We start from the raw sequence: 22897 nt of genomic DNA, 5'->3' as shown, positions 1-22897 counted from the left end.
TGACTGAGGTTTCTGCTCTTGTGGTGCCTCATTTCCAGCTTTTCTTTTCTTATCCTCCATCACCAGCACCAAAATGGAATTCTTTGGGGTTTTTATGATGCCTTCACTACATTGACGTGCAACCATGGGCTATAGGTGATTGATCTCAACTTTCAACCCCTCCCCCCTCCCAGGAAGTCTTGGGGAGTACTGAGCTTTGAAGTAGCAGCAAAGAATTAGTAATAATTAGTATGTGGTAGAGGGAGTGAGAGGAGCTGAGACCAGGAGAAATTATGATGCCCTTACAAGTGACTGGTCTCTCAGATAAGGATTAACAAGTTTGTCTTCCCCATCTCTTGCAACTTCCCCCTTATTTGACAAGTTTGCCTTCTTTATGACCAGTCTCTCAGAGAAGCATTAACAGTTTGTCTTTCCATATTTCTTGCAGTTCCCCCCTTGCTTGATGGGTTTGTCTTCTTGCATTCCAAGGAAAACAGCAGTAGTTGGAAAAAAGTAAGCTGGCGCCCACCCATCTCCGTGCTGACCCCCTTCTCCCCTCCCCTTTGCTGACCCCCTTCACCCCTCCCCTTTGCAGACCCTTGCCCAACTTCCCCCTTTTTTTCCTTTGTATAAATACCCCTGCACTCTGCCAAAGAGCAGGACAGTTGTCTTTTAGACATGAGTCCACTGCCCTCCTCATTTGCCAACAAATTAAACCACTTTCCTTTTCCTCAAATTCTACTTCCTTTTATTGGGTGAGGGGAAACTGAGGCCGGCGTTCAGTATCAAGTGGGGAACGGGAAAAGCTGAGACAGGGGACAGTGATTTGAAACAATATAGGAACAGAAGAAACAAAACAGCTCCCAGGAAAAGCGAAGTGCTTTACTGAAATATTGCTGAGCCAGCCACCACCTGGAGTAAGATCTGGTTACTGGATAATTAGGAACAGACATAAACAACCACCAGGAACCTTCCCGACTGAAAGGGTTGGTATGGTAAGGAAAAGAAGAGCCAGGCCAAGTTTTCTCAAAGGTGGGAAAATTTATTGCACTCCTGGGTGAGATTCACAGACCCAAGGTGGGGGTTGGTGAAGTTGAGCCCATTGTCAGAGGAAGGCAAGTTTTTAAAGGGTGGGGAGAGGAAACTGGTGGAGGAACTGGTTTGAGAAGGAACAGAGTTGTTTTCTGATGGTATTAGCAGGCCATCATTCCCATCCCTAGGTGGGCTTCCTCAGTCTCACCCCTAGGTGGGATTTTGCATTCCTGTCCCCTGCATCGACCTTTCATACCAGCCTTTTGTTGATAGAAAAAGGGGCAATGGCTCTTTCTTTGGCTACTTCCTGCTAGAAGTTGCAGGGGCTGGAAGGACTGGCCCACCACAGCCAGGCGTGGAGGGACAGTCACTTTGTTACAGGGCAGCCACAGGTGTAACTTGGAAACCACGTTGGGCGCCAAACTGTTACAGGCCTCCCCCCGACCCCATATAAAACGGGTTGCCTGACTGTGGGTCCTCACCCACGCGCTTAAAAGGGACTTAATACTCCATTTAATACTTAATTTTACTAAGAGATTTATTCACAAGGGAAGGGGAAATGAGGAAATGTACAACTCAGGGAGAAAAGTGGGAGATTAAAGTCTTAAATGCGTCCTACCCAATCCACTGATCTGGAATCCCAAATGGCACTCTGAGAGCTGGCAGTGAGCCATGAGCCATGAAGCCAGGAGGCGAGCGAGAGACCCCAAGGCCCACGTGTCTGGTTTTTATACCAAACCTGGCTGCTTAACCTGCTTAACTCAGGTCCCAGCCATCTTCCCTTTGGTGGTGATGGGATTTGTCTTTCCCCATGTCTTGATGGCTTTGGTTTGGGGTGGGGGTGGAGTCCACAAAGCCTGTATGGAATTAGTTCAGGACATCCTTTCCCCCTAACAACTTTTCCAGTGACCCTGGATGCAGCAGATGGGGCATGGTCCCAGCAGAGGTCGGGGGATGGAACATTGTCTGGACCAATGGCCTTCTCGGCCACATTTGAAGCAGGATCCTGTGGGCAGTATCCCAAAGAGAGCAGCAGGTGTCCACATTGATCCAGTCATTGGAAGAGCAGGTCCTGATGGTCTCAAAGCAGCCACCAGGACCTGTGCCTGGAATTTGTCCTTCTGGTGACTACAGAGTTCCCTCTCTGCCCTGTCCTGTTGCTCCCCGTTGTTAAATACTTTAAAGGCCATATTCAGCAGATCCGAGACAGAGGCTTGAGGACTGTCCTCAGCCTTCTTAAGACTTTTTTTAATGTCAGGGGCTGACTGGGATATAAAATGGATAGCCAGAACTGTGATGCCTCCAGGCAAGTCAGGGTCAAGCCTGGTATGGTGCTGAAACACCTCAGTGAAGTGGCTAAGGAAGGCAGCATGGTTTTCTGAGGCAGACTGGGTAATTTCCCTGAGTTTATCAAAGTTTACAGCTTTTTGCACTGGCCGCTGCTTGGAGACCAGCTAGGAGACAGGTAATAAAATGGGTCTCGGTGAACCCTGCCCTGGGGGCCCGTGTCTGTGTCAGCCTGGTAGTCCCACCCTGGCTCTGGACTTAAGGGATCTCTGACCATTTTCCACTGCAATGACAGAAATTGTTTAAGTCTGTAAGGACCAAGAAGTCAAAAGTGCCATGCTCACGGCAGTGGGAGCCATTGTCCAATTGATATTGGGGCCATGCAGTGTTGCAATAAAAAAACAAGGCGCTTAGGGTGTATATCTGGCCTTAGTCCCAACGGATCAAGATTTGACAGAAGGAATCACAGTGGGGTGGCTGGGCTCGGCTTTGAATTGGCAAATCCCGTGGCTAACCTGGATCCTTTTCCCAAATGACAGGGGGCACAGTGTCAGGAACACAGTGTCCCACAAGTCTGACCTGGCCTACAGGGGCCAGAGACCCAGGATTGCGGCGTCCCAGGATTTGGTTCTGGCCTACAGGACAGGGGGCAAACAAGCGAGGGGGTCATCTCCACCTCTCGGATGTTGCCTAAACCGGGCACCTAGTCTGGACGGGCGTCCCCAAATCCAGGCCTAAGTGTGACAGGGGGTCGGCTGACGTGGGCCCATGGTTTATAGGACAGCCGACCAAAACAGAGAGTTAGGAGAGGAGCCAGATAGCCAAAGGCGAGGGCCTCCCAAGAAGGAGGGTCAGACAGGTGTCTTACCCCAAGGATCAAGCGCGATGGTGGATGTGAGGTGTCTGCAATGGAGAGGAGAGGTCCCAGGGACGGGAAGGCGGCCCCCTTGCCAGGGGACACAGCCTTCCTGGGTTTCGGCACCGAGATGAAAGGGTTGGCGCAGTAAAGAAAAGGAGAGCCAGGGGCCTCCCCGGTGGCGCAGCGGTTGAGCGCTGGGTTGCGAAGCTGCCCGCAGCCACTGTGGCGTCGGTTCGATCCCCGGCTGCTCCCCAGCCACCGGAGGAGGGTCCCATATGGCGCGCAGACCTCTCCTGCCGCCCGCTGCTCCCCTCAGCAGTGTACTTCGGTCCTTCTGCCTGCTCTGCTCCCCGCTCTGGCTCTGGTGAATTCTCTCACCCTCCCGCGCTTCTGACTGTACCCAGTGCATGTATAAACAAAACAAACAAACAAAATAAATAAATAAATAAAAAAACATGCCTCTATAAAATAAAAAAAAAAAAAAAAAAAGAAAAGGAGAGCCAGGCCAAGTTTCTCAAAGTTGGAGAAAACTTATTGTACCCCCAGGTGAGATTCACAGACCCAAAGTGGGGGTCGGAAGCCTAGTCAGGGGAAGTCAGGTTTTTATAGGATGGGGAGAGGGGAACCGGGCTTGCAAGTGGAGGAACTGGTTTGAGGAGGAATAAAAGTTGTTTTCAGATGATATCAGCAGGCCCCTAGGTGGGCTTTTGCATTCCTGTCCCCTGCATGGACCTTTCACTGGATATTTAACTAAAGGTTCTTCTGGAGATTGTTGATTTCATAGGGGTATGCAAAGTTGATTGACTTTCTGGATTTGGACTGTTTTACAATTTTGCAGTAGTAGAAGTTGAGTTTAGAAAGATGAGAACAATGGAAATGATTCCTATCTGGAGCAACACAAAGGATTTCTGTTCATAGTAATGCAAATGAATTTTGTTCACTAGAGATATATAAGTATTTGTAAGTCAAATAAAATATTAGACACATTTATTTAAATAAAATGCTTCCTGGAGTTTAAGCCAGTGTAGTCCCAGTGGGGCAGGAGATGGGAGCACATGCCGTGGGGCGGAGCTCAACATATGGGTCAACAGTTGCAAGGACTGGTGTCCCCAGATCTAAAGATTTACAGTGACTTGTACCAGTTACGCAATGAGGCGAGAGGGCTCTGGAGCCAGGTCGGGGCTGTCCTTTTCTGATCACTCTCAGCCTTTTCCCGCTTGACAGTCTTAAACAGTCGCTTCTTTCTTTCTGTGTGTTTCAGGCAGGACCATTTGAAGAAGTGCCTGCTTAGCTGAGTAAGCCTGGAAGTAGAGGCATACCCCGAGGCAAGAGAGTCTTCGATGGCCTTCAGGACATTATGGGCCAAAATCGGGATATCTTCCATAGGGTCATTGTTGAGGGATGTTAGAACTGAAAACAGAAAAGAGGAAACTCAGACCCTCCATTGCCAAACCCCATTATTTTACAACCCACATGCCAGAAGAACTTTTAACTTTTATTAAAAGTAATACTTGATGATAGAAAAGGTCTACAGACAAATTTTTTTTTATTAAATAATGGAAGAAAAGTCACTCATCCCCAGAGATAACACTTAATATTTTCATACTTTTCATTGCAGTAGTTTTAAAATACCTGATACTAGTTTTTATGCTTATTTTATTTATTTATGCATACAAGAACTGGGGTGTAGCCAGAGGTGCGAGGGGAGGGCGAGGTTGGGTGGTGCAGTGGCTACAGTTAGCTTCATAGTGTTGAGACTTAGCCCCTCATGTAACAGGGGGGTCCCCAGGAAAGGGGGAGGTTCCAGGTTTCCTGCCCCACTCAAGGGAGGGTGGAGCTGAGCAGAGAGAGAAGCAGCTGCAGAGGAGACTGAGGAGGGAAGGAAGCAGAATGGGGAGCCAGAAGGAGACCTGGAGGAGGCGCATCGAGCTGAGACATGTGAAGAAACTGCTCTTGCCTTTTGGTGGTGGACTGGGTGACAGACGTGGGTGAGACACCCGTGGGGAGGTGACAATGGCGGTTTTTGTCTTGATTTTTGCTCTTTCCCTCCAGACTTTTCTGGCTGTTTCTGATCCTTTTCTGTGGGTCCCCATTGGAAGATTCTTTAGACGTGTGGCAGGCCTTGCTCTGGGCCAATCCCATTTAGATGGACTTTTACCCACAAAGGGACGGGTGACTTTGGGTGCTTGATTTAGAAACTATATTCTTTGTCTTTTCTGTATTGTTCACTTAATTGTATTAAAATTCCTTCCCACTAAAGTCTTATTTGTTTTGTGTTGATGCAGCTGGATGGCAGAACCTATTTAGAGCAGGCAGGTTTGCAGGGCCTGGGGTGCCTCTCTCCCTGCCCTGTAACACTCTGACACTATTCAATACATTTTATCATTTCTGTGATGGACCCCATTAGCAGATAATTAAGTCTTTTGCAATGCTTCACTCTTGTTATTATCCACACTGGTGGAGGATAAGGATAGAAAAACTGGAAAGGAGGCGCCACAAGACCAGAAACCTGGGTTACACAATGCCAAGAGCTGGAGGTGTGGGTAGAGGGATTAACATACCCTTTAACCCAGCTAAGGGAACTCAGATCCTTAGCCAATGCCTAGACACAAAGCACAAGACCCAAGCAGGCATCAGACTGCTGGAGGGGGTGTCGGGAGTGCAGACCTGAAGGTGAAGATCTGCAGATGGAGGCCAGTGTAGAAATCTGGCCCCTTTCAAATTCTACATGTTTACTCCAAGTCAACAACAAACAAACCACTCCAGGAAGGAGTGAGCCCCTCCCAAAGAGAAGGAGGCTGTATCTGTGCAGGCTCTGCAGTGTCCCAGGCAGCAGTCCTCTGTCCACTGTGTCTATGCAGGTTCTTCCTTTTCACCAACTCTCTCCTCCGCAGGGCAGCAGCCTTTCTGCCTGCCGTGACCTGTGCCAGGCCGGAGATTCGCTTCACTGACCTCCTGAAGCTGAGGCAGCTCTCCTCAAGGCTGCCCACCTGTGACCATGCAGGCCTTTCTCTTAGCAAACCTGTCCCTTTCGGGGCAACCCTTTCTGCTGATCTGTGTCTATGCAAGTGTCCTTTATTCTCTCCCTTTTATATAAACCTGCCCTCTCGGATGTAACTAACGTCTTTGTGTCTGGAGAAGCTCTCTGGGGAGTTCGCCGATGCTGGTGGAAGGGAGCGATGGTGACACCTTTTCTAGAGTGAACCCAAGGACCCCATGAACCCAACAACTCCAAAAACGACATGAACATCACAGTCATCGTTAATTTGCCCAACAACCATCTACTGAGCCCTGACTACCACCAGGTGCTGTGCGAACTACTGGGGACACAGAGATGAACAAAACAGACAGATTTTCTACCCTTAGAACTTAATTCCAGTAGAGGGAAGACAAATTTAAGTACAAGCACAGACATTTCACAGTGATGAAAGCAAATACCTGGGAAGGGCTCCTTTAGATAAACCAGTCAAGGACTGCCTCTTGGAGAAGGTGACATTTTATTTTTTTTTAAAGATTTATCTATGCATACAAGAACTGGGGTACAGGCCAGAAGTGAGGGGGTGAGAAGATTCACCAGAGACAGTGGGGAACAGAACAGGCAGATTGACTGACCTATACTGCTGAGCGGAGCAGTGGGGAGTCAGGAGAGGTCTGCTGAGCCATCTTGGTCACCTCCCCGACTGGGGATCGAACTCCTGCTGCAGTGGCTGTGGGTAGCTTCACAGTGCTGTGTCTTAACCCGTTGTGCCACCAGGGAGGCCCCTGGGAAGGCGACATTTTAGCTAAGATCCAAAGCAGGAGAGCCAGTCTCATGAAGAGCAGGGGGGAACATCTCCATTGGGAGGAAGGGTGATGGAATCTTGCTGTCGAAATTAGCCGCAGCTGCTAGTAAAGGGGGCCATGATGGAGGTGAAGGCTGGGGACACAAGCCAGCTCATTCAGGGCCCTGTGGCCCTGATTAAGGTTAAGGGGCCAGCGGCTACCCTCAGAGTTACTGACGAGTTTCCCATAAAGGGGCGCTATGGTTCCAGGTGCACAGAGCTAAGGAGAACTGGCTGCTGAGGGAGAAGAGAGTGGAGAAGAGAAAAAGGGTGTTGTGATGGTTAAAGTGGTCCAGTGAGCAGAGAGGAATGGCAGCTGGGGGTTTAGATTCAGGTGGGAACCGAGGGGATGGGGACAGGGAATTGCTTAGCATGCAAAGAATCAAGAAAACTGGAAGAATCTTGGCTCATAAAAGGAAAAGGGTCCTCACACCCATTGGTGGGGTACAGCTTTGTGTTATGTCCTTTCTCCTAGAACAGAAAACGAGGCTGGCCTCCTGTCTTTGTGGTTTACGCCGTCTTTCTGGGATGGGATGAGGGGGGCAACATGAATTTCCTGGGATATGGGGAGGAGTCTAGGGTTTCTGGTCTGGATAGACTTTCCCTGAAATTCCACAATGGTGACTAGGAATCGGGGCCTATCCAGTCGAGAGAGCAGTTCCACAAAATGAGCAGGTATAGCAAGTGAGGGTCAGAACAGAAGCCAGGGTTCAAACCCCAATGGTGCTGGTGCTGCTCCCTTGTCACTTAGAAGCAGCGACAAGATACTTCTGAGGAAGCATCTTAAAGCAGAGAAAAGGAATAGATTGTTTGCAAAAGAACAAACACTAGAGCAGCACCGGGTTTCTTACTAGCAACAAAGAAAGCTACAAAACAATCATCTGAAATGTTTAAAGTGAGGAGAGAAAATAACTGTTGTTCTAGAATTGTGTTATTAGGAAAATCTTCTTGCAAGAATGAGGGAAAGAAAAAAATCATTACAAATAAACAAAAATGAAGAGAGAGTATAACCATCAAGGAACCTGCACTAAAGAAACCTCTAACAGTTGTATTTCACGATGAAGAAAAATGATCCTCAAAGGATGTCAGAGACACAAAAAGGAACAGTGTGCAGGTAATGCTGTATGGAAGTCTAATATATCTGTATAAAATACCAACAGTAATCCAAGCATCTAAATGCCAGGTTTGGGACCTCCCTGGTGGTGCAGCAGGTTGAGCGCAGCGCGGTGAAGCTGTCCACAGCCTCTGGAGCGTGGGTTCGATTCCCGGCAAGCAATACAGATACCCACATGGTGCGGCAGACCTCTCCTGTCTCACCCACTGCTTCCCTCAGCAGTGTTTCCGGTCTGTCTGCCTGTTCTGCTCCCCGCTCTGTCTCTGGTGAATTTTCTCACCCTCTTGTGCCTCTGGCCTGTACCCCAGTTCTTGTATAAATAAAATAAATCTTAAAAAAAAAAAGACCTGTTTGTACTAACATATGAAAAGTGGGGGCCAGGGGTGGGGGGGAAGCAAGTTGCAGAAACTTATACATAACACGTTTATAATCCATGCATATATTCTGTGAGTCCATAAACAAAGCGTGGGATTGTGGAGCAATCAGGCAGGGGAATAGGGAAGAAGAAGCAAGACTTGGGGGTTAGTGGAACTTAGCCCTCATTGCTAACGTTAACCTATTATTTTGCAAAGAGAGTACAGTCATGTAGGTCCTCTACATATGAATTAATCTGAAGATATTTTACTACAATCAAAAAGAATACAAAGCTGCTAGTTCTTCAGGGGGCAGGGACTGTGTCTGACCACCGGGGGCATCACCAGCCTTAGCACCTGCCTCTGTGCTGGCAGTTTTTATCCAACTAGCGCGACAACAGAGAAGTTGTTTTCTTCCTCCAACTTTTCGTTATTGTCTACTTTGATAACATTTACAGCGGTGAAAATAAATTTTTCTTAAAATAATGAAACATGTCCTTATGATTTCCCATCCTCCTTCCTACCTCGCCCCAACCACCCAGGGAACCCACCGAAGTACAGGGTTGTGACTCACCACTCCGCAAGAGCTGCACATCTTTGGGGTGGATGAGTTTCATGTTTAGCCTCTTTACCGTGAACCCTAAATGTAAAAGGTATAAAGTCCTTGGCCTTCGGCTGCCCCCTTCCCCAGGTTCAGTAATGAACAAGGATATTTGGAAACCATTTCTAGCAAGGAATGTATCTAAGAACTGCCTTGGACCTGGGTAGGAGTGTCCCTTTCAAAGAACAACCATTACAAATATTGTTGAGGGCCTCCTTGGGGGTACAAGGGGTTAAGCACCACACTATAAAATAATCCGCAGCCTCTGTAGCACAAGTTCAATCCCCGGCCGGCCAGGGAGCAACCCACATGGCGCAGCAGACCTCTCCTGTCTCACCCACTGCTCCCCTCAGCAGTGTATTTCAATCCATCTGCCTATTCTAAAATATTTATTTTTATACAAGAACTGGGGTATAGGCCAGAGACTTGGGAGGGTGAGAGGATTCACCAGAGACAGAGCAGGGAGAAGAACAGGCAGACAACCAAAATACACTGCTGAGGGGAGCAGCGGGCGAGGCAGGAGACGTCTGCTGCTCCATGTGGGTTTCTCTCTGGCCAGCCGGGAATCGAACCCGCACTGTGGAGGCTGATGGACAGCTTCACAGAGCTGCGCTCAACCTGCTGTGCCATCAGGGAGGTCCCATCTGCCTATTCTGTTCCCCACTCTGTCTCTGGTGAATCCTCTTACCTGCATCTCTGGCCTGTACCCCAGCTCTTGTGTGCATAAATAAAGAAATCTTTAAAAACAGAAAAAAAAAAAAGAAAGTTGAAAAGCATGTGATCTATGTGGTTGTGGTGCAGTAAGGCCAAAGAACCATACCAAATTTTGCAGTTTGAAAAAAATGCTATGCATGAGGGAGAAAATATGAGGGTGTGGGTGAGAGGGGACAGAGGAGATATATTCTTAGGGGAAAAACTCTATAATGTTAACAGTGGTTCATTCCAAATGAAATTGGAATTTCTGGCATTATTTCTTCTTTTTTTTTAGTCTGAATGTTTTAGGTTTTCTCACTCGAACATCTACTACTGTTGTAGTTTGAAACAGCATACTTTGAAAACTTCACGGGGTTCCAGAGGAAGCAGTAGTTTTTCCCCTCTCAAATGTCTCTGATTCTTCTCCCCACAAAGCAGAGCACAGACAGATGGGAGACCCCAGACATGCAGAGCTGGGGCAAAGGCATATAGCCCCCTCTTCCTCCCTGGGCCTGATCACAGTTAGTCCAGAGTTAGGAAAGGGAGCGAATTGCCTCATGGTACCATGATTCTGACTTAGCCCTTTAGCAGCTGGGCCAGGAGGGCCCCCCTGCTGGAGAGAGGGGCAGAGTCACCTTACCTATGAAGTTGAGTGCAGCTGCCCTTAGGAAGAACTGAGGGCTCTTCAGGAAGTCAAAGCTCTGGGACAGTAAGTCCCCCACGAGCTGCAATTTGCCTGTGCCCACCTGTGGGGTCAAACAGGGGTGGCGCTGACCGGGAGCTGGGGCTACTGGGCTCTTAGCTAAAGACCCTTTTTGCAGCCGTGGCCGCTCAGCCTGTCCATGGTCGAACCATGGCATCTTCAGCCAGCTTCAACCTGCACGCTGGGGCACACCAGCCAGCAGCAGTGCAGACTCAGGAGGAAGCCCGTAAAGGGCTTCGGCTGTGGAGCAGGTGACCCAGGTTGGAAGCTTAGAGCCTTCAGTTTGCTCGCGAGCTGAAGTTAAACCTGTGCAACCTCCCTCACAGAACTGTGAAGCTCCAATGGGATAATGGGTATAAAAGCATTTTGTCAACTGTAAAACGTTCTACCTGTGTCAGGCAATAAGCCTCACGATTCATCATATTAGAATTATTCCTGTTAGTCCCGAACCCACTTGCTTAGCCTTTAAATGTTTACTGTTGGACAAGGATTCCTAATCTTGCCCTGTGCTTGACTTGCAACGAGCCACAGACTAATTTCATGGCTTCTCACTGAAGCCCTGGCCCCTCCTGGGGACAGCTCTTCCTACAGTCCTCACAGGGGCAGGCCTCAGGCCATCCCCTGACCTTGCATGACCTCCCTGAGCCCTAAAGGCAGAGGCTGGATGCCAGGAGGATCAGACAGGGAGGCCCAGGGACTGGGACCTCCAATGTGGGCTCTGAGTTTACTGATGATAAGGAATGAGGATGGCAAAACGGAGGGCCTATATCTTCTCTCTGCCACCCCCTCGCCTGCCAGTGAGGCACTAGCAGGGACTTTGTGCCCTGGCTCCTCCAGGCTCACTCACCAGGTACTTGCAAGTTTCTTCCAACACGTGGATGTGGTCGCTGAGGGTGGTGTGCCGGAAGGCCTCCGTGAGTGACGACCAGACAATCACCTTAGTCCACTCGGTCAGGGCTCCTCCACAGGCCTATGGGGTGGAGCAAAGGGAATCCCAAAGTCACAGTCCTAAACTCTGTAGAGTCAGGCCACAGGCTAAGTAGAAGACCACAAAGCTAGACCCAAGTGGTAGCTGGGGTTAGTAATCAGCATCGGGTGAAACATGGGACCCTGTTTAGGACAAGACATCAATACTTTAAGGAGCAGAACTCGATCAGGTAAGACAGATGGCACTGAAATGGAGGGGCGGAAATGCTCAGCCAATCCAGGTGATACTGAAGAGATGGATAAATAACGTATAGCTGTGGTAAGGCCAGGAGCCACAGGGAAGGGGCTAGGCTCTGGCAGAAAGAGGCTGAAACCAGCTGGGGCTGGCAGGACAGAGGCCACAGTACCTTAATCACCTCGATGTTGGTGTCCTGGATGCTGAGCAGCAGGGGGACGAGAAAGGTATAAATCTCTTTTTGGATGGAGGATCCAGGCTTAAATTTGCCCACTTGACGTAGCATGTGACCCAGAGCAGAGGTGGCTGCGATCCTCACCTCGTCCCTCTCCTGCCATGAAAAGCAAAATGGAGATTATGTGGCTGTGGTTTCCATCTGATCCTGCCTGGCCTGGCTTCCATCTGCCCACCTCTCATTCTGCGTGTCCAAAGTGCTCTGTTGCAATACGTTTACATAAAGGCAACACACTCAGTGTCACTGAGTTCAAAGCTGATGAGTCTGTTTGTTAAGGCACTGTGCTAGAGAATCCGAGATCACAGTTTCAGGTCTGCTATGGGCCCTATGTACAGCTGGCAACTTTATTCTCTCCTAAGGATATAGCTCAAGAATGCCAAATTTTAAAAAATGCATTGAATATCCTAGTGATAACTGTATAAGCCTATAAATGGATAATTTGATAAATGTATAAACCTATAAAAAGTAATAAATGTGCAACCTACATTTGTGTTGGCTATCAGTGATCACCAACAGCTCTGTATATCAAAACTCCGTATATTTTCAGGATTATACTATATATTAATGGTTTATTTATTATTGACTATATTAAATATATACTATATGTTAAATATATTGTATATTAAATACATCGTGTTACATATTATATATTTAAGGATTGTATTAGATATTAATTGAACATATAATTGAGCAACAATTATGAGTTAGGTGTGCCTAGTGACTAAACAGAGATGGGTGAATGTTAGTATTTAATTAAAAGAACAAAGAAAAAAGGTATCACATGCAGATTAGCTAAAGATAAGTGACTGAGCATTGCCTCAACCGTCCTTTTATGCCCTGAATCCTTAAAGGATATCCAAAAAAAGAAATAGATTAAAAAACATATTTTTAGGGCCTCCCAGGTGGTGCAGGGATTAAAGACAATGCTATCAAGCTATCACCAGCCACTGCAGCACGAGTTTGATCCCCGGCGGAGCAACCCACATGGCGCAGCAGACCTGTCTCTCCTGTCTTGCCCGCTGCTCCCCTCAGCAGTATATTTTAGTCAATCTGCCTGTTTTGCTCCCGACTCTGTCTCTAGGGAATCCTCTCAACCCCCACACCTTGTACCCCAGCACTTGTATGCATAAATAAATAAATCTTTTAAAAAAAATTCAATAGATGGGTAGAACAGCAGAATCACCACAGCAAAAGGATGAATTAGTAAAGCCCAGCAGTTCTTTCAAAGTGGACACAGAGATGAGAAAAAAAAAGAAACATGGAAACAGGAAATAAGAAACTAAAGAAACTCCAAAGACCCGAACAGAAAGAAAAGAAGACATACCAAACATAATAATAGACCATTTTACAGATGAGGAAAGCCAGAGCAGCGCCTGGGTATGTTCACAGGATGACAGGAGTAGAAAAGTAGAGCCGAGAACCCAGAGGTCAGGCCCCCGCAGCCTCAAGGTTCTTTGCCTTTGGCCAGGTGGCCACTGTGGGGATGATGACTGTTTACTATTTCTATTGAATCACTAACATCAACTTACTGCTCCAGAAAAAAAAGATAACTGGACAACCTTTCCACTAATCAACACCCTTCAATGCTAGATAAACTATATACAAAAATACTTTGAAATGTACAGCTGATCTTACGAGAAAATAAGGGAAATTCACAGACCAAAGGTGGAGAGGCTGCTGATACTCCAGCTACTGCGGTGAAGGGAGCCAAACCTCCCTGGCCTCCATCCCTGACGGGCCTGGTTGTCAGGTCTACTGCTCTGCCCAGCCTGCCTGCAAGGCCGCCAGAGCTTGGAAGCAGGCCCCGAACAGACAGAGACATCTAAGAGAGCCCTTTAGTTCGTCTCCATGAGCCAGAAGGAAACGCAAAGTCCTCAAAGAGACCGAGGAAGCCCTCTTTTCTTTTGCTTCCTCCTTTCTCTCAGGTCCCAGCCTCGCAGGCCTAGCAGCCCCCAAAGGGGTCTACAGAGGCCAAAACCCTTGGGAGAAGAAATTTATTTTGCTTTGGAAGGAGCTGTGGTGGGCAAACCCTCACTGTCTTATTTCCTCGTGCCGCTTGACCCAGGTGTGGGCCCAGTCACAGAAGTGCCTGGCACTGGGGAAAACTAAAGACCCAGCTCTGTAGGCAAAAGACTGGAGGGTGGGGGGAAGGGAGTCCCCAAGAGCTGTAACACCAAGGATGTCACCGAGAGGGAAGAGCTGAGGAAGGTAACTCTACAGAGTTGTTAAGAACTCCTGAACTTTCCCCAGTTTCCTCTCACTGTGTTGGTGTGTTTTCTCCAGTAGCTCCTTCAGGAAACTTTTGGTGAGAGAGCAAGTGGGTTAAGTGAGAAGCATGTGCCAGATCAGTGTGTAACAGGGGGCACAGCTGGGACAATCCCATGCCCTGCCCCTCAGTAGCGTCAGTCTTCCAGCACAGTCCCACAGTCCTGCCCCTGTGTCCTCTGTTCAGCTGCCAAGTGTCAGCCTCAGCCCCAGCCCATACTGTTTCCCACTGAGCCTAGGGACTTGGGGCCATACATCATTAATGAGTGGACGCAGTTGCTTGGAGATGCTGCAAAAGACGACCTTGGCCTCCATCCCCTTCCCGTGGCAGATGATGTTCCGCAAAGTCTTCACGGCCTGCACTGTCACTCGTACCTCACTCTTCAGGAAGTTTCGCAAGAATGGAGCCAGGCTTTGCAGAGACTCTGACTGTTTGGAAGAAGGCAGAAATGGGTCACCGCCTGGGGCTCGTGCAACCCTTGGGGTCGATGGTTTGAGAAAAGAAATGGTGCCTGAGAGAAACAGGCATGAGGAATCCCAGGGAGTGGAAGGCTGATGCTGGGGGGTTTAACACCTGACGGTTGTTCTGCGTAGGTCTACAAACTGGGCGTCACTTCCCAAGGATGAGGGGCTCAGGAATACATTGGGTTATAGAGACCCAGGGAGGTGAATTAAATGCTCAGGGACCAGACCGGACTCCTGTTGGCGTTCCCCCACTCACCTGCTTTGGGTGCAGTGCCAGGTTGCCGATTCCACGGAGGCCAATTTCTTTCATCGTAAGATTGGGCTCCTTGATCCACTTGACCAGATTGCCCAGAAATTCCTGCCCCAGAGTCTGAGCCACTGACCGGTGCCAGAGCAGCTGGGGGTGCAAAGACACAGCCATTATGAATGGAGGCGAGGTTGTGGGTTCCCAGTATCCCTCCAGCCCTCCCACTACCGCCCCCCAATCAGGTCAGGACTGTGTCCACTTGAGAGAAGTAGCTAATCTGTGCAAATGGGATACAGATTAATGGTAAAAAATAGGGGGGTGATGTTGATAAGGGCTCACTTTTGGGCCAGGTGCTGGGATCCACACATCACGCTAGTAGGACTAGAGTTGCTGGCCTCCTCCCAGGATTCCTGGCTCCTTTAACCAGGCCCCTGAAGAGCCAGGGAAGCAAACCCCAGTTTACAGGGCTTGGGTCTATTCTTCCCACTTTCTGCGGCAAGTTATTTAGATTTCTGCCCGGTGTTCCCCAACTACAGGGACTGAATGCCTGGGTTGTGGACCTTTTCTCAGGCTCTCACCTGTGCGTAGAAGGCTCTGGCTAGGATCTTCCAGTGATTATCTGGGTTGTACAGGAGGTTCCTGACGAGGTTCAGGATTCGGTGCAGAACGGCTGGCTCACAGCTTATCACAATACCACTGGGAGGGACACAGGAAGCCAGGAGTTGCCGCGGGGAGGTGGCAAGGGGCCAGTGTACATGGAACAGCAAAGACATGAGGGCTGAGGATCAGGAGACCAGGGGGCTGGGAGGTGGGGAGGGGTGGTTGAGGCTGGGAACTGGGATATCCAGGCCAGGGACAAGAGTGGCACCAGGAAAAATGGCCCCACCTGGTCAGGTCCATGATCCCAATGTGGTAAAGACTGGGGGAGGACAGAAGGTCCCAGGAGTGATGAAGGTCTGCATAGTTCACCACTCCATCATATGCAGCTGCGAGTATCACCAGCTTCACCACCTCCAGAGCACAACTGAAGGCCAGCGCCATTGGGTTTGCGGAAAGAAAGGGAGAAAAGGATGGACTCAGCATTAAGCCTAGTTTGCATCCCTGTCTGGCAGGCCAGGAGACAGGTCCCTGCTCTGGTAGCTGCATTCTGCTTCCTTGGGGGCAGAAATCCACCATCTGTCAAAGCCAACTCCAGGTGCCTGTCCCTTCACCTCCTCAACCCTCAACCCTCAACCAGTTGAGGCCTGAGAGTTACCACAGTGCCGGGTGTTCAGATCTGCTCTCCCAGGTCCAAGACGAAGGTCAGGACGGCTCTCTTTTCCCACACCCCCTCAATCAGAATGTCTCTGCTTGGAGGTTGTGGTTTTTTTTTTAAAGATTTATTATTTTATGCCTACAATTACTAGGGTGCAGGCCGGAGGTCCAGGGGGTGAGAGGACTAACCAGAAACAGAGTGGGGAACAGAACAGGCAGAATGATTGAAATACACTGCTGAGGGGAGCAGCAGGCGAGTCAGGAGAGGTCTGCTGTGCCATGTGGGTAGCTCCCTAACTGGGGATCGAGCTCATGCTGCAGTGGCTGGTGACAGCTCGATAGTGCTGAGACTTTAACCCCTGTGCCACCAGGGAGGCCCTGCCTGGAGGTTTTATTTTATTTTTTAATTTTTATTCATGAAGTACCCTTGTTTTACGTCTGTTAGCATTTTGGCCACATAGCACATCTCCCCTTTGGTGTGGCCATCGTAGCTCACCCACCAGCGATGCTTCCTGGTTTTGTTCTCAATTTCACATAAGATTGCATTTGAATAGGATGTCCTGAGGCTTCCTAAAAAAGTATGACAGTCACTTATTGAGGAAGCTAATCCCCAATCTTATAGATGAGAAAACAGAATTCTAGCCGTGACTTATACAGGGTGACAGCTAGTGACAAAGCCAAGCCAGAGGTGAACCCGATTGGAATGACCACAACGGCCCAGTCTTGCCCTGCCTTTGACCATCTAATCGAATCTCTTGGTGCACAGAGTTATAAACAAGAATGTAAACTACTGAGGCCGTCAGGAGAGAATGGGTGAAAGGAAAAGATGAAGAGGAACTAGAAAACGTGTGGGGCTATTCTGGCACATGATGCCGTGGCACCCACACCCCACACCCATTTGCCATCTCCACGCCTCTTCATCAGCATCCCTCAGAGATCACGATGCAGTTGTCCAGGACTCTCTGGAATTGACTTGCTTTATTGTCCCCTAGCCCTGAGGTCAGGCTTACCTGGTGGGGTCCAAGGAGTTGCTCTTAGAGCCCAGGTACCCCTCCTTGTTGTACACCACCATCTTCTGGGCAGCATTTTGTTCAATCACCCAGTGGAGATGATACAGGACAGCCAGCAATAGGCGGGGGTAGAATTCCTGGATAACCTCCTGGCACAAGGACCCCGAAAACATCTCACACAAGGCACATGCCACCTAGAGGCGGGGTGGGGGTATGGTGAGAGCAAGAAAGCAGAATTGATCAGATTGGGGTGAAAAATATAAAGTGCACCCATGATCCGGCACAGAGTTCTGTCCTGCCCTTCCTATCACTGCCCAAAGGGCATAGCTCACTGTGACACAGGCTTACAGGATGCCCCCAAGACTGAAAATGAGGGCCCATATATATGCATCATCTGTGCTCTCTTTATGCCCCTGACATTAAAAACTAAAAGGAACAACTGACCCTAAATCTTCAGCAGATGATGATTTGGGGCATCCTTTTTGTGCATCCCAATTCTAGGCAACAAAACCGCCTCCAGCCCCCTGCCCCACATTACACCCCAGGCCCTGGAAAAATGAGTGCCAGCACCAGCACACAGCCCCACGTCTGGTCTCTGGTCCATGAAGGGGAGTTCAAGTGCTCATGGAAGGCTGGATGTCAGGGATGACTGTGCTAGCCTTCCATTTTACTCCTCCCTGACGCTGTTCCCTCCCTGACGCAGAGCTTCAGCTCTGCCCCTCAGTCCAGCACAGTATGTTCCAGGCTCCCACTCCTCCCTGGTGCTGACCGCCACAGACTGGAAGGCCATCTCCAAGGTTTCCTCTTTGGGGTGCGGCTTTTCCAGAATGCTTATGAGCAGCAACAGGATGCTGATTGTGCTCTCCCGCAGGGTGCCAAATGCCTTCCACACATTCAGAATGGTTCTGCAGGACAGAGACAGCTGTAACATGGGCCCTGGTGACGGAACCCTACTCCTAGGGCTGGGCTGGTCTTGGGCCAGTTCTCGGGGTCTAGAGGAAAGGAGGCCAAAGAGGACTGGGCCAAAGAACACAGAGATGACATCTGATTGGTGTCACAGAGAAAGCATCTATGGGCAGTGACTTTTATGCTGGAGACAGGGGTTGGGAGGCATGCCCGGGGAGGTACCTATCCCAAGGCAGGGGCTTGTTGAGCAGCATGGGCACCACGGTGTGGGTGTTGCTGCCTGCCAACCAGCACATGGCCTGCAGGGTCTCCTCCTTCGTGTTGGGCTCCAGCTGTGAATTGAGCCGCTCAAGGATGCCCTCCACAACCTCCTCAATCTGCAGGGCAAGGCAGAAGAATCTCAGTGTTGCCTCATGGGCTGGCAGCATTGGAAGCGGCGTGGGGTGAAGGAAAGATTACTCAAGGTCCAAGTAGTGAGAGGCCTGGAGGGGCTACACCAAGGAGGGCTGGGATTCCGCACCTCAGGAATGCTTTCTTAGCTTCCATCCCTCCACCCCCCCATCTTCCAAGGCCCCAAATTCAAGGAACTTCTTTGTCATCCCACCAGTCACTCTTCAGTAGAGTTCTGGGTGCCAGGCAAGAGAGATCAGCAGGGGACACAAAAGGAATCCCAGAAGTTGGTGCCAAAGTCGGCTACAACAAATGCTGCCCACAGACCAAAACTCCAGGGAGGGGCTCCCAGGTGGCTCAAGAACAGGAGACTCCCCCCTGCACCCCCAGGAAAGAAGGCAGAGCCTGGGAGACAAGGCATGGCTTCCTTTCCCAGAAGACATCAGCTTCCACCCAGGGACACTGGCACTGGGCATGGAGGGAGAGGCCTCTCGGCTCCTCTCACCTTCGTGACATAGGAGGCTTGGGGCGCCCGTTTCACTTAACACAAAAAGGACATGCTCAGAGACGTCCTCCCGCTTTGGGGGCCAAGGCCAGATATGTCATAGAAATGAGCAAAGATCTTGGGTGCAGATGTCAACGGAAGCGCCCGAGCCATGGGCGAGGGAGAGGCCCCTCAGAGAGCCCTCTGGGCCTCCCTTTCAAAGGTTTGTTTTTGATATTGTTGTTGTTTTAGTGAAATGAAAAATGTGGTTTTCATGCAAACTTTCCTGTTTTTATGCTAGCATGAAAGAAAACTCATTAAAAGATCAGTGTTAATCTATGAGCTTGCTCTTTGCAGTCCACAGCCTTAGCCGTCACAGAGGTCTGCGTCTCCTGCCACCCCAGGGAAGCAGATTCACCCAACGTGCCTCTGGCTACCAGGCCCTCCAGCTGCCTCCACCCTTGAACTAGGGAACTAGCCCTTCAAATAGGAGGGACTACATTTAGGAGCTCAGGGTTACAAACATCAGTGGGAACACGGAGAAAACCTAGTACAAGCATCCATCTCAGAGGGGAGTGGATTAAAGCCTCCTGGGGCAGGACTTGCTCCAGGTCCCTCAGCTGGTTAGAAACAGCCAGGAGAGCGTTCCAGGCTCCTGATGTGCAGGGCAGACCCTCCCCCGAAAGGTGCAGCAGCACTCACCTTTATCACGTCTTTGCCCCGCTCTTTCAGGACAGCGCTCATCAGCTGGGCTAGCGCCAGAGACACCTTGGCCCGGCTGTCGGTCAGGCCCTCTATGGCCGTCAGCACCAAGGTGGTGACCTGGATCTTAGTGAAGTACTCTGCAAATGCCTGCAACAGGGTGGGGTCCGACCAGGTGCATCTGGGTGTCCCTGCCTGAGGGAGCTAACCTTCCTGGCTCGGACAGGAGGAGGAGGCGCTTCTCTCAGAACATGAGATACTTTTGACCTCGGCCGTCCTGTCTGCCTAGTTCCCAAGGACGCTTTCACTAGAGACAGCCTGGGGACAGGAGGGGAAAACACTGATCTCAGATGCAACAGAGGGCTCAGAGGTCAGAGGCTGCAGCGGCAGAGCCCTGGGACAGAAGGGTCAGGGCTAAGATCCTAAATGCTGTCTCTTTGAGGCCTGGGTGGGAGCTGCACTAGTGGGAAGCCAGTGCTCCTGGTGAGACTGGTGATGAAGGAGGACCCCCAGGGGGCACACATGGCAGGGAATTTGAAGCTCACATCAAGTAATAGAATGGGAAGGGGCATGGGGTAAGAGAGCGCCCCCTCAAGTCCACAGCCTTATGTACCAGAGGCCGCTCTCCCGCTGTGCCTGACCCTGCTCCCTCACCTTGGCGATCTCAAAGGTGCTGTTATAGAACACGTGGGCACTATAGATGCCACTCTTGCTGTCCTCTTCCCACAAGCCCTCTTTCTTCCTTGCCATCTCTGAAACAAGACACACAAGCCCATGCCTCAAACACACAGAGGCTTCCCAGGTTCCCCTCTACTCTCTGTCGGGGACCTGGCCTAGTCCCAGATACCATGTGCACTAAGTCAGCCTGGCAAGACGGCTGTCCCAGGGGCTGGGATAGAGAACAGACGCTGGGTGGGGAATGGTGCGAGCTCGTGGCAAAGGAACCCCGTCTCAGAGCAGAGACGGAGCCGGCCAGAGGGCTGCACTCAGCCAGGGAAGCCAATGCTAAAGCACTGTTTCCTGGGCAGGTGTTCTGTCCCAAGTGGGCATCTGCAGAGGTTGGGGGCAGGTTCCTCAATGGAAGTCAAGTACTCAGGTAACTTCTTGTCACTTGCTTTTCTGGATTATTGTGGGGGTGGGGGGGTATGGCTGGGTCAAAGAGAGAGGCCCAAGCTGGGGGGTGGGTGACAAGTGAAGTTGTCCATACGCTTTTGCCGCAAGAGGATACAGTAGAGGTTGTAGACAGCCTGGGCGGACAGGAAGCAGATGTTGTCCACAGGGTCCTGGCAGCGCATGGCCAGAAGCCTCACCAGGCGTCCCAGCCGGGTGAACTCGATTTTATTCTGAGAAGGAGAGTTGAAAGTCACAAGCTATCCCCTAAGCTGAGTTGTTTCAGGAAAACTATTAGGAGGAAGGGATGTGTGTGCCAGAGACACTCGAGGTGAGGTAGGTGAGGAAAACAGGAACTCAATGGCTAAGTTATGACTATAAAGGACTTATAGTGTCATAGACTTGGAATGATCTTACATTATCCCCTTTGTGTCTTGACACCACACTCTTCCTCTAAGCTTAGTTCAAATGTCTCCTCTTTCAGGAAGCCCTCCCTGATTCCCTCTCTTGATAGCATTTGTATTTCAACCTTGTATTCCCACTACATTTGGTTGGTAATTCATGATCATCTTCTCTGGAAGTCTGTTCTATGCATTTCTCTCCCTCAATGGACTCTGAGATCTTTGAAGACAGGGGACTGTCAGGGTTGTCTACGTATGTATCCATGCATGTCACCTCTTATCCACTGTCACATCTAACATGCGGTCTGGCACAAGGGGAATATTCAGAATCTGCTTATTGAGATGAATAGAATCAATCTGAACTTACAGGAAGGAATTGTCAGAAGGGAGAAAGGGGGCTTCCCTGGTGGCTTGGTGTTGGGTCGGGAACGCGCCAGCACATTCCCAGGGACACGCTGAGGGATGAGTCGTGAAGCAGGTTAGCAAGGTAAGACTTTGCAGCTAAGTGGGCAGCCCTCTTCTTATTTATTAGGAGTAATAAACAAGCAAGATTGTTATTATTATGTGACAATGTCAGGAAGAGCAGGGTCCAGTGGAGACAAAGGATAATCAACTTTATGGGGAATTGGAGGGACATGTTGGCCACGTATACGGGGAGGACTTCTGGGCTACTTCCAGACCACCTCAGACCATGGCCACACAATTGATCAGTGGCTTCCTAGGCATCCCCAGCTGCCTTGGTGCTTTATCCAAATCCTATACACACACACACGTGTGCATAGAGAGGCCATACACACACAGGTGCAGAGGCCCCAAGTAGTAGAGAAGCCACAGCTTGGGGGTTAAATCTCAGTGCTACCACTTTGACTCACCCCCCCCCCGCACCCCCTACACGACAGCCTGAGTTCCATCCCCGACACGTGACCTAACCCACAAGGCGCAGCAGACCTCTCCTGTCTCGCCCGCTGCTCCCCTCAGCAGTGTATTTCAGTAGATCAGCCCATTCTGCTCCCCACACTGTCTCTGGGGAATCCGATCACCCCCACCACCTCTGGCCTACACCCCAGTTCTTCTATACAAAAATAAATAAATAAAATCTTTAAAGAATAAAGGAGAAAGGAGAGAACAAGAAAAGATGCACAAGCGAAAACAGAGGACCGGGCCAGGGACTGAGACTAGGTAATACATATGATGAAGTTTGGGGAGGCAGGAATGAGGGTGACCAGAGGGGGCCCGAGGGAAGACTCCACTCACATCAAAGTCCTTCATCTTTGCAATGAAGCCCAGAATCCGGGCGGTGCACCACATGGCCCGCTCCCGCTCGCTGTCCTTCTGGGAATTCAGCCACGTGTCCAGAAGCTGGAGAGAGAAAGGGATGAAAGGAGGGGTCTCTGCAGTTGCACCCCTGGATTAGGAGGGTAACCTTGACTCTTCTGCAAAGTATCGGGCCAGACTTCTGAGAGCAGGAATTCTTTTACCTAGAGGCAGATTCTATGTGGGTCTGGCAGCAGAAACCTTCACTCCTCCAGCTCCCAATTTTGCCTTGATGTGTGTGCTAGAAATCTCGGTATCTCCTTTCAGGTTTAAAGCAGTAGCTCTCAAGTTCTACTGACCCATTGGCTACAAGAGGCCAATAGATCCAGCATCCCCTATCATCTCCTCCCATTCCTCAGTAGGAAGAAGTTGGTGGCAACAAGGCAGAAACTGTGTTCTTAGAATCCAGGGTGTATTGTGTATCAATCAGCTTGAGAAATGAAATTGGAGATGATTCCTATGTGAAACGCAATGCATAGGAGTCTCACCAAGGGCCAAGTATGGGACCAA

At 49.9% G+C, this 22897-nt stretch overlaps 1 protein-coding gene across 1 annotated transcript in view; it reads right to left on the bottom strand.

Moving 5' to 3' along the window:
• Positions 1–4134: 4134 nt before the first annotated feature.
• Positions 4135–22897, bottom strand: part of LOC119247831 (maestro heat-like repeat-containing protein family member 7) — a 28116-nt gene continuing 9353 nt past the window's right edge. The window contains exons 6-21 of the mRNA XM_037514557.2: positions 22328–22478; positions 20770–20905; positions 20217–20314; positions 19563–19712; positions 18209–18363; positions 17850–17985; positions 17081–17274; positions 15703–15840; positions 15395–15512; positions 14826–14966; positions 14360–14533; positions 11777–11935; positions 11290–11412; positions 10380–10485; positions 9020–9085; positions 4135–4567 (exon numbers count right to left, since the gene is read on the bottom strand). Coding sequence (XP_037370454.2) covers positions 4281–4567; positions 9020–9085; positions 10380–10485; positions 11290–11412; positions 11777–11935; positions 14360–14533; positions 14826–14966; positions 15395–15512; positions 15703–15840; positions 17081–17274; positions 17850–17985; positions 18209–18363; positions 19563–19712; positions 20217–20314; positions 20770–20905; positions 22328–22478 — 2332 coding nt within the window. The 3' untranslated portion in view covers positions 4135–4280. The remainder of the gene's footprint in view (positions 4568–9019; positions 9086–10379; positions 10486–11289; positions 11413–11776; positions 11936–14359; positions 14534–14825; positions 14967–15394; positions 15513–15702; positions 15841–17080; positions 17275–17849; positions 17986–18208; positions 18364–19562; positions 19713–20216; positions 20315–20769; positions 20906–22327; positions 22479–22897) is intronic.

Source organism: Talpa occidentalis, unplaced genomic scaffold (genome assembly GCF_014898055.3).
Source record: "Talpa occidentalis isolate TD23 unplaced genomic scaffold, MPIMG_talOcc4v2.1 talOcc4.16, whole genome shotgun sequence".
In the NCBI taxonomy this organism is placed as follows: Eukaryota; Metazoa; Chordata; class Mammalia; order Eulipotyphla; family Talpidae; genus Talpa; species Talpa occidentalis.
The sequence above is the reverse complement of the archived record's forward strand: the minus strand, read 5'-3'. Positions and strand labels throughout refer to the sequence as shown.